Raw genomic sequence first — 15,686 nt, 5'->3', positions numbered from 1 at the left:
CTGAAACCTTTTATTAAGATCTGTTTTTTTTCATTTTTTTCAATTCTCAAATTCTGAAACAATTTGCAATATAAACCGTGTTTTTCAGGATTTTTTTTTATTTCAAAATTTTTATGCAAGTTACGTAAATTTTAAATTTAGCGACAATATTTCACGAAATCCAATTACAATTAAAAAATTCAAGAAAATGTAAAAAAAACACTTTCTTCTCTACTCCTTTAATACAAACTAGCTGTATGAACAAAGAAAAACTCTTGACGAAGGAGTTTCTTCAATAAAGACATTGAATACTAAAGAAGAAAATCTTTTAAAACATTTTTGCACACATTATTTTACAATTTTACAATTCATCTTAATAATTATACCATAAACCAAGTGATGGTATAAATAATTTGCTGGTTTTTATACTCTTTGAATTTTTGCACCCAAGCCCCCCCCGAACAAAAATCCTGGCTACGGCCCTGCCGTTAAACGTCACCTCGCTCAAAATTAACGGCCTACTTTGACAGCTCAAGACGGCCGCCAACAAGCGGTGTTGCACCGCTGACCAACTTTTAGCCGCGCAAAACCGTTAGGTTTGCTCTGAAAATAACCACTCAGGAAAGTAAATTTGCAAAACTGCACCGCGTTGACACGGTCAACGAGCGCCCCGCAACTGGTCAGTTGAGGTGGGTCAACAGATGTGACACCGGGCTGCGCGAGCGTCCTCTTTGCGCAGCTCGAGTGGCTGCACTTGTGGCCCGAGAGGCTTGTCGCAGAAGCCGCCACGGTTTCGCTACCGCAGAAAGGGTTGGCTACTGTCAAAAGATGCTCGGAAAAGATAGCTATCGCGAAACTGCTCAAATTTGACAAATTCCGCCTTTTTTATGAATGATTGCAAGCCCCAAACAGGCCAGAACACCTGACCCGATCGATCCTCCACCCATCTTAGATCTTAACCCTGACCATCTTCTTCCCAACCTGCCTGACTGACGCTTTGTCTTGCTCTCCGTTTCATCGTCCATGGAGGAATTCCTTTGTGCTCAGGTTTGTGTGCTGCATTTGCCTTATTATTCCAAGCCGGTTCGTGTACCCTTCACGTGTGTTTCTCCACAACCTTTGGTTCTGCACACACACCACCCAGTGTTATTTCTGTTTTCTGATTTTGAAAGATAAACAATTGTCCATCAAGCGCACAAAGATGCGATGACGGACAACCGGTAAAGTCGGAACGTGAGGAATATGAATAAAATATTTCTTTCTCGGGGTATTGTTTTGATTACGAGAGAGATTTTTTCCATCGTTGTTTTGTTTTCTCTATCAGGACGGTTCTGGGTGGTGTTTTTCGAGCAAACAGAACGAAATAATTCAAGCGAACGGAATCGATGTGGCCGAGGCAACTTCAATTCCACGAACGGCTACTGAATGGAAAGTGATTAAACAGTTTTCCGAGGAACTCAAGAAAATTGAGCATCCCTTGAAGTTGAGCTGCGTGGGCACCCCTAGCGGTTTGTCAACCGCGACCGCTTGACAGCGGCGCGAGCGAACTGCTGCTTGTCAGTTTGCAACATCGCGTGGTTGCAGAGGTCACCAACAGAATTCTTTCCCAGCTGTGAAAAAATACCGAAGTTGTCACAGCGTAGAGGTTCCTAACCACTAGACGATCACGGCAAATAGTGAAATCTCCAAAAAGTTCCGCACGCGGTGCGCAAAAAACTTCACCTCACCGGTATTGTTTACGTTTCTCTGACAGGCACCGCCAGCCCGCAAAAAAACCTCAATTTATCGGATTATTATCTTTACAAATTGGTCATGTTGCTGTTGCGGCGCCCGCAGGGTCGTTGCGAACACACTCGGCAAGCTGTTGTGTACAAACAACACCAATCAGAGTTCCCCTGGTCCGGGTGGCGTCGTCGACGTGGTGAGAAAAACGCCTCCGGGGGAAACGACTGCGTCGGCAGTGAGCCGTGAAAACGGTGCCGGATCTCCCGGAACCTCTGCGTTTGCTGTGTGTGTGTTGCTTCAAAAACATCCTACCGAATTATTATATTGGAATAATATTATCTTTATCACTTTGGTGGTGGCGTTTTTGTTTCGGGGGTTGCTTCGCCGTGTTCGCCTGCAGCTGGTCTCCGATTACACCAACCCTCCGGTAAGGAGCAAACCGTCCGGAACATCGCATCGGAAGCGACGGCAGAAGGACAATGTGTAACAATTTCGTTCCCCCTCTTGAGTGCTGAGCCGCCAGGCTTGCTTCTGCGGTGGATGGTAATATCCATCGCGATTAAATTATGTGTAAAGGACGATCATCGCATCATTATCGTCAGACGATGGTGACAAAAAAGGAGGGTTGCCGGTGGTAGGGCCGACAAAAAAGAAACAATAAAATTTCCGGATTCAGCAGATCTGGAGAGACGAGGAGTAGGAGGGACGGTATCGCTGATGACCGATCTCTGGCGAATCAGGGCCAGGGTGGGCCACCCTTGAAGATGAAGGGGCAGATGGTAGAAAAGTAGCTGTTTGGGCAATTTGTGTCGATAAATAGCTTGGTTTGGTTAGATAAGCACTTTTCCGGGTGAGGTTAAGGGAGTCGATGATGAATCGACTCGTTGACCGTTTCCGAGAAAGTGGAAAGAGCATTTTTTAATGCTTGGAAAAGACAGTTATCACTTTTTTCTACAAACACATTACAGAAAATCCTTAATATTACATAACTGCATTAGGAGGTCCTCCAAAGCGATTACATTCCGTCGTAAATATCACACTTCAATGCTTCCTTAATCCCCAAAATCCTACCCTGAATGTGATCAGAATATATTGATAGATTTGAGCCATCTTCACCTATCCAATCGAAAAAAAATCTTTTCACATACGTGTTTCGTAATATTTCCATACTTCTGACGCAAACAAAAAGAAATCGGAAGAGCTTCCCGCCAATATTTGAGCGCAGGAAGCATGATTTGTTTGCCATCACTCCGGGCTAACCGGATTAGGTTTTGAATCCGTGCAGAGAAAAAATCGTTGCACTCTAAATATTTGCGCGCCATTTTCGCTGTCTCTACGCCCTGACACACTTCCGAAATGGTTGCGGGATTCACCGGGATGTAAGCGGATTTTTTTTTCAGATTGAATATGGTACGCGATTTTTATTTTTCGGACCAAATTGGACCGAGTTCTTTTGTTTGAATGAAAAGAGATCTCGCGAAAAAAAGATCTGAATTTTGGTGGATTTTGCAGCTTGTACTAATTGGAAAACTCGTGCTTGGTTTGATTTTTTAAGCATTGAAGTGGAATAGAAAATCGAGGAAAAAAAGTCCTTGCACCATCGAGTAAGGTTCAATTAGAGTATTTTTTATATTTTCGTAGATCGATTCATACATGTTATATCCACTATCCAAACCCTTGATGTTACTTGTTGATTATTACTATTTTCTGATCTATAGTTTTCAGCAGTTATTATAACCCGAGCATGGGTAAATAACAAGGGAAATGCGTAATAATAGCTTTCTCTGGTATCAATACCAAATTTTGGTATTTCTGGACCCTTTCAAATTTGTCTTGAGGATTATGCAAGAACAAAATGTGGTATCATACCAATTTAAGGTATTGTTTTGATATTGCAAAATTGCAGAAATTGCCAATGGTCGAAAACCAAATTTTGGTATTCTTTTGGTATTACAGTATTTTATCAAATTCCTCGGAAACTATGGGAAAATTTTGACCAATTTTGACAAAATAATTAATTTTGCGCTTAAATGATGTCTTAAAGCGAATGCTTTCATTGAAAACCGGAAATTTCAAACTTGATTTTAAACATTTTTGATATACCCTCTATAGAAATGACTTGAAATTGTGGAAAATTTCTAAGTCAGGATGGCACATTTTTGTATTATTTTGGTATTAAAGTGTTTTATCAAATTCCTCGGAAACTATGGGAAAATTTTGACCAATTTTGACAAAATAATTAATTTTGCGCTAAAATGATGTCACAAAGCGAATGCTTTCATTGAAAACCGGAAATTTCAAACTTGATTTTAAACATTTTTGATATACCCCTCAAAGAAATAACTTGAAATTGTGGAAAATTTTCTAAGTAAGAATGCCACATTTTGGTATTATTTTGGTATTGAAGTGTTTCATCAAACTCCTCTGAAACCAAGGGAAATTTTTTATAAATTTTGACGAGATAAATAATTGTGCGCTAAAATAACTTGAAACTCAAAAATGTTAAAGCTGATTTACATTTTTTTTAATGAACCCACTAAGATTTTTTTTAAAGATTTTTTTAAAAAATTTCTCTAGGTCGGGATAACCAAATACTTTGACTAACGAGTCAATCGACAGATTATTGAATTTTGGTGAATTTCAATCCAGTTTCATTTTAATAACACTTATTTTTCAATCTTGTTATTTTTCAGAAGCTTCAAGAACTTCATGCACAGGCCGTTCATCAATGACAAATGCATTCGATGTGGTGAAGAATATCACTAAAAACAACATGGAATCATCAGGTGAGTAGATTTGGCTGTTGCATATGGATCATTTCCGTTTTTTCACTAACTGCAACTGTTGCACTAAAAATGGTATGAAAATACCAAATTTTGGTATTTCTTGTGCAAATACCAGCGACCGAAATGTGCTCTTGGTTGCCCAGTAATAGATGGTAAAATACCATGAAATCATACCAAAATCATGTATGTGGAAGACCACAGGAATACCAAAATCTGATTTTCCAAGGGCGCGGGAATACCTAAAAATAAAACCATGGCAATACCAAGTTTTGGTATTCAAGCAATGTTCAAAAATCCAGAAGACCTCAACTTGGTATTGAAATGGTTTTATTTTGTGGTATTATTTTACCTTTGGAATAACATGGTTTGGTATTGTTGTGCCCTTCCACATACAAGACCTTGGTATGATTTCATGGTATTTTACCATCTATTACTGGGCAACTAAGGGCACATTTTGGTCTCTGTTATTTGCCCAAGTAATACCAAAATTTGGTATTCCCGTGTTATTTACCCCTGCTCGGGAATAACTTATAATAACTTATTATAATGTGTTTAAAGTATACTTTAAACATAATGAATTTATTTTGACTTACCATTCCTCAAATAGAGCATAGGTAAACAAAAATTCAAATTGATTGATGGTTATGATAAAAAGATTTCGCATTTAATTCAAAAGCTTAACACATCTTCTCGCCATGTCACGTTTCATGGAACTGAAAAAGAGATAATAAACTGACCATTTTTAATTTGCAGCAGGCTCAAACATAAAAACAAAACTCCCCAAAAATCCACTTGAGCATAGGATCGATCGAAAATCCGTCGCTCTTCGCTCTCATGCTGCCGTGAAAAGAGAGCGGCTCCATATCAATGGCACGCTCAAACAAAAAAAAAGCGAGCCCTTAATAAGCCCGGTAGCACTGCTCGAATGAGGAGATGCGTCGAAATTGGAGATTTCCAGAGTACAACAAACAATGTTCCAGAACCAAACTATTTCGTTGAACGGAAATTCGAAACTAAAGAGTTCGACTTCCTCACATGCTCACGAAAAAGGAATTTTCCTTCGACTAATAAAACACTCAAACACAATCGTAGAGAGATATTCCTTTCCTTTGTTTGGGGGTAAGCCAATGAAAGTTGGAATAAAGTATCCGATTACCATATACGTAGTTCAGCACCGGAATGCTATTAGGAAGTCAAATTTGGCTTGATTTTTGTTTTCTGGGCAAACCTCACACAAATACTTTGTGGTTGTTGATGGTGAGGGATATTTGATATTTCTTTTGGGGCATGAACTTCTTGGCATTTAGTGCGTGCGTGTTTGAATTTGGATTGAAGTTCTGAAACTAGAGAAGGTGTGAATAGTTGGGTAAACACTTTGGAAAAGGACGTCAACCACATCATTGAGCTACTCACGGCTTTGAGTGAGCTCTTCATGGTGGTAATGGAGAAGAAGTTGTCTCCCGAATTTCGTTACAAATTTTCTGGGAGTTGATTACTGGACAAACAACGAAATCGACACCATGCAAATGGGTGAAAATGTGTTGAAATAGCATATTTGATGTGCGTTTTTATCGCATTCAGTCTTCCTCACAAAAAAAAGAAATGATGTTAAACACCTAAACCACAGTGCCTAAACTCCCAAGCTCGATAATATGGAGAATTTTTTCTTTTTTATCCAGTTTTTGTGCGATTTTTGTGAGAAAATCTGTCTTGCTATCCAGATTTTTAACCGAAGATGGCGTTACGAATGATGTTCTACAAAACATTTTTCTGCGTGTAGGTTTTACGCCGACTTGATTTGGAGGTTAGAAAGGAGTGCACTGTTTACATGGATTTAGCACAGTTTGATGCGGTCGTCGTATTAGGTTTTACAGCGTGACGTCACAAGCGCACACGCACACACATTTTTACTTAGACACACATGTAAAAAATGTAAACAGTGCAGCTGAACTGTCAAATTTCTAACCTAAAAATCGAGTCGGCGTAAAACCTAATTGTTCGGGGAAATTCGTAGACAATCGGCGAAGACCATGTAAACAGTGCACACGAGCTGTCAAATGACGTCATGGCTTAAAACCTAATTGGCGACAAACACAATCGCACTTCACGAGTGTTTTCTCCGTGGCACAATCGATCGGGATCAGTGAGTAATTTTAGTGGAAATTAAATCAAGAGTTTAATTTGAAAAGGTTCTATAAACATAGGGAATCCCATAGTTTGAAGGAAAAGTGAAATCTTGTGTTACAGAGCGGATTCGTTTCTAATTCACTAATAAGTACGACTGACAGCCGTCACAAGTTGAATTGTGTCCTCTGACCTGTGCAAGATTTCCAGCAGCTTCACAATCACTCCCACACCAATCAGAGTAGCAAGATAAAGAGGTAAGGCAAAAAAGACTTACAAACGGAGTACTCACTTGCGAACCGCGGGTCGCTCGCCGTCGATGGGTACCAGCCGGCCGCGGCCGTACTGCGCATATCGGTGTAGTGACCGGCCAGCGACAGGTTGTCCGTCGGCCCGCAGTAACTCTGCACGCCCGGACTGTGGTACAGCGAACCCATCGCGTACGGGTTGGCCATGCTGCTTGCCGCGGCCGCCGCTGCCGATGCCGACGCGGACACCGTGTTGGAACCTGTGCCGCCGCCGCCTCCTCCGAGGGCACTTGGCGAATTGACGCTGCTCCCGCCGCTGGAATTGGACGGGGGTGGCGTTAGTTTCGGGGTTTTGGTTTTGAGGATTGTGGGGTTTGTGGGAACCAACCTATAAGGGGACGGTGGATTGGTGAGTTCCAGCTTGCGGTACTCTTCGATCGGGCTGAGGATATCGGTGACGCTAAAGGGCGTCGAGTGGCTGTGCAGCGAACTGTGCTGTAGGTTCTGCAGGTGCTGTAAACTGGTCAGATGGTGATGGTGGTGGTGGGCTGACTTTGGCGATAAGCTCATAACCAGGTCAACACCATTTAAATCGGGTAATAGTCCATGCTCTTGCTCAGAATCCTCTGGATACACTCCAGATACACTGGACAGTGTGGTGGACATGTACCGAGCCGGCTCTGGACAACACGCGCACACCGGGGAAAGTCACTGGACAGGTCACGAAAGGAACTGCCCCAACAAGAGGACGCAACTACGAGTCACACACACACACGCGAGCAAGAGATCACATCGGCATCAATCCGTCATATCGGGCCAAATTGTTTAGCGCGGGATCGGTTGGCAGACGCGAGTCACAACAACACACTTGACACTCAAGGATCGCGACCTTGACGCCCGGTAGTAATCCGGTGGAACTGGAGCAGCTCGTCGAGAGTTATAGCACGAGAGTGTAGCCACGAGTACCCTTGCGCGCCACGCGAAAGTATCAATCAAGGATGGTCGCGGCGACACCAGAGCCACTTACTCCACGCGGATAATTCAACACTTGAACCACGTCGTCGTCCTCCTTCACACCGGACTTCTTTGACACTCTTGGCCGGGCTCTCCAGAGGCCAATAATAACAATAAATAACCGATTGATGATGGTGAAGCGTTTGATAAGCGGTTCCACTCTACCGGAACATCCGTCGAGAGCACACTACGACACACACCCGCGCGCAAACCGAGATCACAACACTGGCCAACTGCGATTCTAGCGACTCTAGAACGCTCACAGAACAATCGCACAACTCGCGAACGCTGCTTTGTTCATCGACAACACACCACACTCCGCCAACGCCTGCTTGGGCTGATGCTGCTGTTCAGGTTGCTTCGAGAGAGCGCGAAAATACTCCACTCGACACGGATCCGTCAAATGTATTAAGAGGTCTACAATATACTGACGAGTATGCTTTTTACCATTGCATCCGATAGCTCTCCAGAGGCCTCCGAAGCGCTCTATGTCGCACACTTGAACGCGGTTCGACCGGCTCTGCGGGATGCTGCTTCAACCGCTGCTAATCCATCCCGCTGGTTTGCCCGCTCTCGCACAACCACTTCCCACGGGTGCGAAAGAGCCAACCATCGTTCCCCCTCACGGAAGCATGATTTATGACACAAACACTCCTGCACATCCAGTCCCAGCTGTTCCTTTGTTCTCTTTCCATCCATCATTGAGCATCGCTCTGCGCTTCGCCTTCACCCCTCGTTCGTCTCAGGAATCCATTACCCTCGCACTCATACATCGCTAACCTGCCGAAACCACACCTCCTCGCAACTTCAGCCGTCCCTCTCTAGCCATCGCTCTCTTTCCAGTTCCGCTCTCGCTCACTCCATCCAGCCGTCCCGCTCTCCACTCTTATTAACCATCCGATTGGTTTTGGAGTGCCCTTATCAAGGTACTCGAGAGGCGTGTCTTTTCAATGACAACTATCCGACCAAAAACTGTTATTGTGTTTTGTGTGTACGTTGGCTCTTTTCTCTGTCGTCGTCACCGTAGCGCAATTGTCTTGATCGCGCACAAACACTCTCGATGTGTGCTGCTCTCTCACTCGCGCTCGCTCTCCCTCTCCCGCTCCCGCTCCTTGCGATGATCTCAATGATGATTCGATTTATGCGAGACTGTGAAGAGTGAAATATGTGTGCAGTAACAATTTTTCAAGAGTGTGTAAGTGGAGTAATACAATAAAGCCCCACACTGGAGCCGTCGAGAGTGAGAGGCAGGTGCGAGTGAGATGCACTCAGCGGGCGCGCGTTCCGTGCGGAAGGTGCGAGTAAGAAGGAGCTTATTTTGCAATTGCGCTTCACAGCCCAGGAGAGGCGCTTCTCTATTGTTTTCCTTTCTTTGACGCGCGAATCTCTCGAGAAATAAAGCTGCTGCTGCTGCTGGTTCAGGAGGACTCTAGGAATAAAAAGGCCGACTTTTTCAACGATTTATTGATTTTCCGGGTTTCTGAGAGCGGTAGCAGCAGGTGCGGGATGGACAAGACAACCGGTAGTTTTGAGGACAGGGGCGTGTGGAGGGTAAAGAGGTCGACCTTTGCTGCAAATTATTGACATAAATAAACATTACTAACTATTTCATTTGAGAGCCTATATACACTGAAAGCCCGACCGTGGTATTTTTAAGAACATTTGCTAAAAATGCTGCTTATTAAATTAACTGTGGCATTTTGGTAAAAGTAAACGCAAATATGGTAAAACGTACCATGCTTCCACAAAATTGCATGGTAGCAATTACAAAATCATTATCATTCTCTCCGTATTGGAGGGTTAAATTACCATACCGCTCTCGGCATAGTAAAACTGACTGCGTTAATCAGTCAATCCAAGCACGCATTGTTTTTAGTAAAAATACGTCGGTGCGTGTTCTCAATTTAACCCTACAATATGGTAGCAACTACCATGGTTGGGTTTTCAGTGTAGTTACACGAGAAACTGTTTTGCTTCCCTATCACGTACTTCAAAGTTATGGCACCTTTGAAAATTACAAACAAAAGTACAAGTCTCATCGCTAACCATTTCTTTTTATTATTTCAGATTTTCTTATCCATGCGGACTGGACGGATTCTGGAATGCGACATCTGCGACTTCAAATCAGAATTCGTATCGCAAAAACTCCAGCCTTATTTGGAAGACCTGTATATTCTGAAACTATCAAACAACACTGAAAACACCGTATTGCTAGAGACACCGGAAATAATGCGAACTCAACCGAACCGGACTCAACATCAAATTAAAATTCGGATTGCAAAAAAAAACCTTGATTGAAAAACCCGTACCTACTGAAACTATCAAACTTCACTGAAACAAATACAGTATTGACAAACAACGTACGGTTAGAAACACTGGAAAATTGGTGGACTCAAACTGAAATTTTATTGCAGAAACTTTCAACCAGCTGAAGCCTTGATTGGTCGACCTGAATCTACTGAAATTATCAAACTCCACTGAAACAAATACAGTATCGACCAAACCGCATAGCAAGAAACACTGAAAAAATGTGCATGTAATCAAGCTAATTCCAACCGACGAATACTACAAAAAATTGTATACGACAGAAGAATGCACTCGAGTTTGTAACTACAGAAACATTGTTATTAATTGAGCTGTTGCATCGAACAGAGAAAATCTTAGTAGGCAAAGGCAAATTTAACATAAACTACAGGACATAAACTTGTCCGAATCATTTTCTACATCCTTCACAACTCTAAAACCTTAAAAGACTTTGAAGTCCGTACTAGAAGTGCGCAAGTTTGCGCCCTCGATACGTCCCTGCCACGACACCGTCTTTTCACCGCCTGCTAATATTTTAATTACAATTTTCTACACAAAACTCTTGAACAACCTCATTAGAGCAAGACAAAACTCGAGCGAGCGGCAGGGAAGCCGGACATGATGAGCAGGAGGTCAGGTCATCTCGGCCTGAAGTGCGGAGGGTCGGTCGGTCGGCCACGCGGTGAAAGTGAAAAAGGATACTCAAGTGGGGGCACTCCACACGACGCGCGAGCGTCATTCACTCGATTATTACCGACGAGAAGGACCTGGCAGGACCATCTCTCCGAAGGGAGGTCGGGTCGGGTGGTAATGAGCTCAGACCGTCGGTCGAAAGGTTGGCTGCGGGAGGTGTTCACAAGTTAGTTTTCCGTAGAGTCAGCGAAAAAGCGAGGGCACCAACGGGGAAGTACTTCCGGTTCCACTCCCTTCGGTAGCCACGTGGCACCATGGTGAAAGCTTAAACAGAATAGGAAATTTACTTGCTGCAACGGAGTTCGACACCGAGTGGCCACGTAACGGAAAAACAGAGGGGAACCGGTCCACGGACGGGGTGGCGCCGGGCGCCGCTTCGGCAGTGGCCACCGCGCAATGAGATATGAACGAAAACTAGGTGTCAATAAAGTACGCTTGAGCGCGGTCTAGCGAGCTTTGGAGTGGCCACTCTTTCGACGTCGTCGTCTATCCATCGTAGTAGGCGAATTCCGCCAGCCAGCTATCCAGAAAAGTTGTTGAACGACTTTACTTGCCGTGTGGCGTGGCCTGCTTTTTTTTACTACTTGGTCGACCGATCGTCGGTCATTCGGCGCGACTCGGTGAGCAATGTAAGCAGCTGCTTTTTTCTCGGTATAATTTTTTTTCTCTCTCTCAGTGCCTGAGTTTCATAATAACTTCATTATGAAGAGATTTATCGCGATTTTGGTTGGTTGGCCAGCGGGTGGTAGTGCTTCGTTTCCTGCGGAATGAATCTCGAGGATACTACATTTGGATATTAGTATCTTTTTGTGTTTCTCTCCATTTTTTGCTTCTTGAGTATGCGCGGGCATTCGAACTTTTTGAAATTCTCAAGCGCAGTGAAGGGGTTGTCTCCGTTCCGTTTCAGTGGATTACAATTTTTGGGGCTTTTTGGCGATTTTGGTTCGTCAGCTAAATTTATTACAGCAAAATTGATTCAATTTGGTTTTTGTTCATGTTAAAGCAGTAGTCATGTCATCAAGTTTTGTTCGATAAAAAAGCACAATTGTGTCCTGTTTAATTTGCAAACTAAGTTCCCAATTTTTTTCTTACTAAAATATCATCGATTTTAGGGGAATTCTCAGTCTAAAATTACAAAAAAAAACTTCTTAATGTTTTCAACTGCTTTAAATTTTATTTGGGCAAAAAGTACCTGAAATATTTGATTTAATTCTTAATAAAAAATCAAACCATCCACATTAACGACCCCCAGGTCTTTTGTGGTCTCTATTGCAAGTTTCTGCTCGAACCTAGGAATCCGAAGGTTTGAATGTGGAGGGCACCAAAACCTCTTTCTACTTCAAGGAACCTTCCACCCCAGGATTCGAACTGACGACCTTTGGATTGCAATCCAACTGCCGAGTTTCGAGAACTTTTTCTAAACTTCTCAAAAGTCATTTTTTTAATCATACACACCAATTTTTTTCGCTGAAATTCAGTAAAGTTTTACTAAAGTACAACTAGGTACAACTGAAACAACTGAAATTTCGTTTAAAAAAAAGTCTTATTATTTTGCTGAAAATTCAGTCATCTTCTTGTGGCAGTTTGACAGTAATTATTTCACTTATTTAAATTTTATTTAGCTTGTCATTAAAAATGTTTGCAGTACTGTTATTTATAAATTTATTTCATCAATCGCCCAAACCAAAAAAAACAGGTGGTTAGCATCGAGGCATTTGTTATCCGCATTTTCCTTACCTTTGTTTCTAAAGATCCCAATACAAAATTAAAAAACAAAACACATTTGAAAGAGGATTATCTCTCGGCAGCATCCAAACAATAAGTCATAAGTGACATTTCAGTTTGACAGATATGCAGCTACTGATTTTTTAGCAATGTTTTCTTCATTGCCGAATTTCAGCAAAAGTGATGATTACTGAAACGCATTTAGTTATTTATTTTACTGAAATGACAATCCAAAATTTGCTGTGGATGTTTGGGTACCGTTAGTGGGGGTGACATTGAGTCTTTGGGGTGAGATTGGGTCAAAGTGATTTTTTTACGAATTTTACCATTGCTCATTTTCTTTTCACTGAAACTAAATTCTGTTAAAAGGGTTGTGTAGGGGGCATTTTAAGATGACTTAGCTGAAATAATTTCGTTGCTAATACAAATCCTGTCATTTTGGCAACTGTCTAAAGATGAGGTACGTTTTTGGCCAAAAATGACCTCTCGAAAAATCAAAATTTTAATTATTTTTTTGACTTGCTCGAAAAGTGCCCAAATGTTTGAAAATCTCCGCTTCAAACATTGTAGCATGTAAATACAATTTCCTCGACCAAGAAATAATGTTGGATGACTTGTTTCGATCCTATCTTTGTATTTGAGCATAATTTTAATTTCATTTGACCCACTGTCACCCCCTCGAAGGGGTGAGATTGGGTAAATTATCAAACGATTGGCATTTAAGGTAGCGTTCATCAAATTCCATCATATTTTGGGAAAATATTACTAAACTATCTAAGAACAATTTACGTTAAAAGAATTTTGATGCTTTTTAAATTGTTTTTGTTATTAAAAAATTACGAGAGGTGTATCCTTTTTTGACCCATAGTCACCCCCACTGACGGTATCAAAAAATTGGAAATTGTATGCCCATTCGATGGCACAAAAGATGACTTAAGAAACAAGGTCGATTCGGATTCCGGTGTATTACCCGACGACAAAATTCCGGGTTGGTACGAAATTTCAACGAAAAATCAATATTCTATCAACCCAAAGGCCCGTTGGATGTATTCCATACGACCTAAGGTGCAAAGAAAAGCCTGGTTCAAGGGAATGGACTTGACGCGTGGATTCATCAGAACGATGTCCCGCCTTATGTCGAACCATTACTCGTCCAAGGCTCATCTGTACCGTATCAACATGAGTGATACGAACTTATGCGACTGTGGGCAGGGTTATCAGGACATCGACCATCTCGTATGGGCGTGTCCAGATCACCAGGCTCACAGAATTAAGTTGAAAGTTACCCTCAGGGCCCGAGGAAGACCACCAGAAATTCCGATGCGAGACGCGTTATCTCAACTAGACCTTGATGTTCTCTATCCGATCTATCAGTTCCTCTTAGATTCCAATATATCTATTTAGTTTTTCTTTCAGTTAGTTTTCCTTCAGTTAGTTTTCCTTCAGTTAGTATAACTCGCCTTCACACAAAGCCGTCGTTTCTGGTTGCACCGGAAGCAAAGCAAGAACGCCCCAGCAGCTGGACACCGAGTTGCGGCTGAGGACAAAACGCAAAGGCCAGCAGAGCCAACCAAGACCCCTACACAATCCCCCTTCCCTTCCCACGCCTTGTCTTTAACATCAATCCCTTCCCTACTAACCCCGAGTAGGCCGCGGATAATCGGCTCCCCTCCCACTAACATTTACACACAAGATCCTCTGTAATTATTAAGTCAAATGTAATTACAAAAGCCGACTCGGTCCTAACCAGGTCCCAGTACCGAAAAGGACCTAATAAAAATAATTTTATGAGAAAAAAAAAAAAAAAACCCAAAGGCCCCCAAAACGTTGTTATAACTACTCTAAATCGTCGCCGTCGTGCTAACTTGTCGTACGTGCATTTTGGGCCAAATTGAGTTAAGAACGCCATTTTGTGCAGCTCACAATGCCTCACCTTTTGACCTTCACAGATCCCCAAAATTCGATTTCAATCCTGAGATATTCAATAAAAACCGTAAAAACTCCGTGCATTGTTGTCACTCTACATATAAAAGAAGTTTCAATCTTGTCGTGCTATCTTGTCACTCTCTGAAAATTGATGTAAGTGCGACAATTGGCCAAAGGGATTTCAGATCAGAACGCGTTTGACGCACGTAAGTTAGACTACCGTAAACATTTGTAATTATAACTTGGAACTCCAGCAACCAACTTAAACCAAACTTCGAGACAATGCACAGAATGGTCAGCCAAACAAAACGTGTTTGTTATTGTTTACATTGCGTGCTCTTGTTTTTGTTTATTCAAGGTCAAACATTAAAACGCGTTTTTCTCGGAACGCCGAAATGGCGGGTGCGACAAGATAGCACGACGACGTCGAAATGTGAATTTTGCAATTCCATGATAATATTGACATTTAGTTGAATTTAAAAGTTTACAACATTAATTTTAAATAAGTTTTATTGTCCCGCCCGTGTGGATCAACCGGACCGCGCACTGGACTCACAATCCAGAGGTTGCCGGTTCGAATCCCGCGGCGGGCGCTCTAAAATTCTTTGTGTAAATATGGGTATTCGGCGCCGTCGCTCCGTGCCATACTTTCATACACTTAGGAGCCCAGGGCGGCGAAGTCCTTGTAGATAAAAAGGAAGACACTAGTGGTTGGTACTAGCAATGGTGGCCGACAGCTATAAAGTCAACTTCGTTTTTTATATAAATATCCAGAGTTCTATATCTTCTTACTAAGTAATTAGTAAACTTTATATGCAATCCAAAATTAATTTTTAATCAGTCAAGGATGCCTAATAGAGGTTGGGATACTCGTGTAATGGTGATTTGTCAACACATAACTTAATTTTTTTTGCACAATTTTTGCAGTTTTTCAAAGTATTTGTTATGGATTTTTTTTATAGAAATCATATTTTCATGAGCTTTTAGTGCAATATGTTTGGCATGAGTTTCTGAACAAAACGTAGTACCGTCAGTGGGGGTGACTATGGGTCAAAAAACGATACACCTCTCGTAATTTCTTAATAACAAAAACAATTTAAATAACATCAAAAATCTTTCAACGTAGATTTGTTCTTAGATAGTTTACTAACATCTTTCCAAA

At 42.0% G+C, this 15,686-nt stretch overlaps 1 protein-coding gene across 2 annotated transcripts in view; it reads right to left on the bottom strand.

Annotated features, from left to right (window-relative positions):
• Window positions 1–8,322, bottom strand: part of LOC120424039 (homeobox protein Nkx-2.4) — a 46,135-nt gene extending 37,813 nt beyond the window's left edge. Inside the window, exons 1-2 of one of the 2 annotated variants that reach the window (XM_039588063.2) lie at window positions 7,251–8,322; window positions 6,892–7,178 (exon numbers count right to left, since the gene is read on the bottom strand). In XM_039588063.2, coding sequence (XP_039443997.1) covers window positions 6,892–7,178; window positions 7,251–7,528 — 565 coding nt within the window. In that variant the 5' untranslated portion in view covers window positions 7,529–8,322. The remainder of the gene's footprint in view (window positions 1–6,891; window positions 7,179–7,250) is intronic. The other variant, XM_039588064.2, reaches the window with a different exon arrangement.
• Window positions 8,323–15,686: the final 7,364 nt, after the last annotated feature.

Source organism: Culex pipiens, chromosome 1 (assembly GCF_016801865.2).
Source record: "Culex pipiens pallens isolate TS chromosome 1, TS_CPP_V2, whole genome shotgun sequence".
Classification (NCBI taxonomy): Eukaryota; Metazoa; Arthropoda; class Insecta; order Diptera; family Culicidae; genus Culex; species Culex pipiens.
The sequence above is the reverse complement of the archived record's forward strand: the minus strand, read 5'-3'. Positions and strand labels throughout refer to the sequence as shown.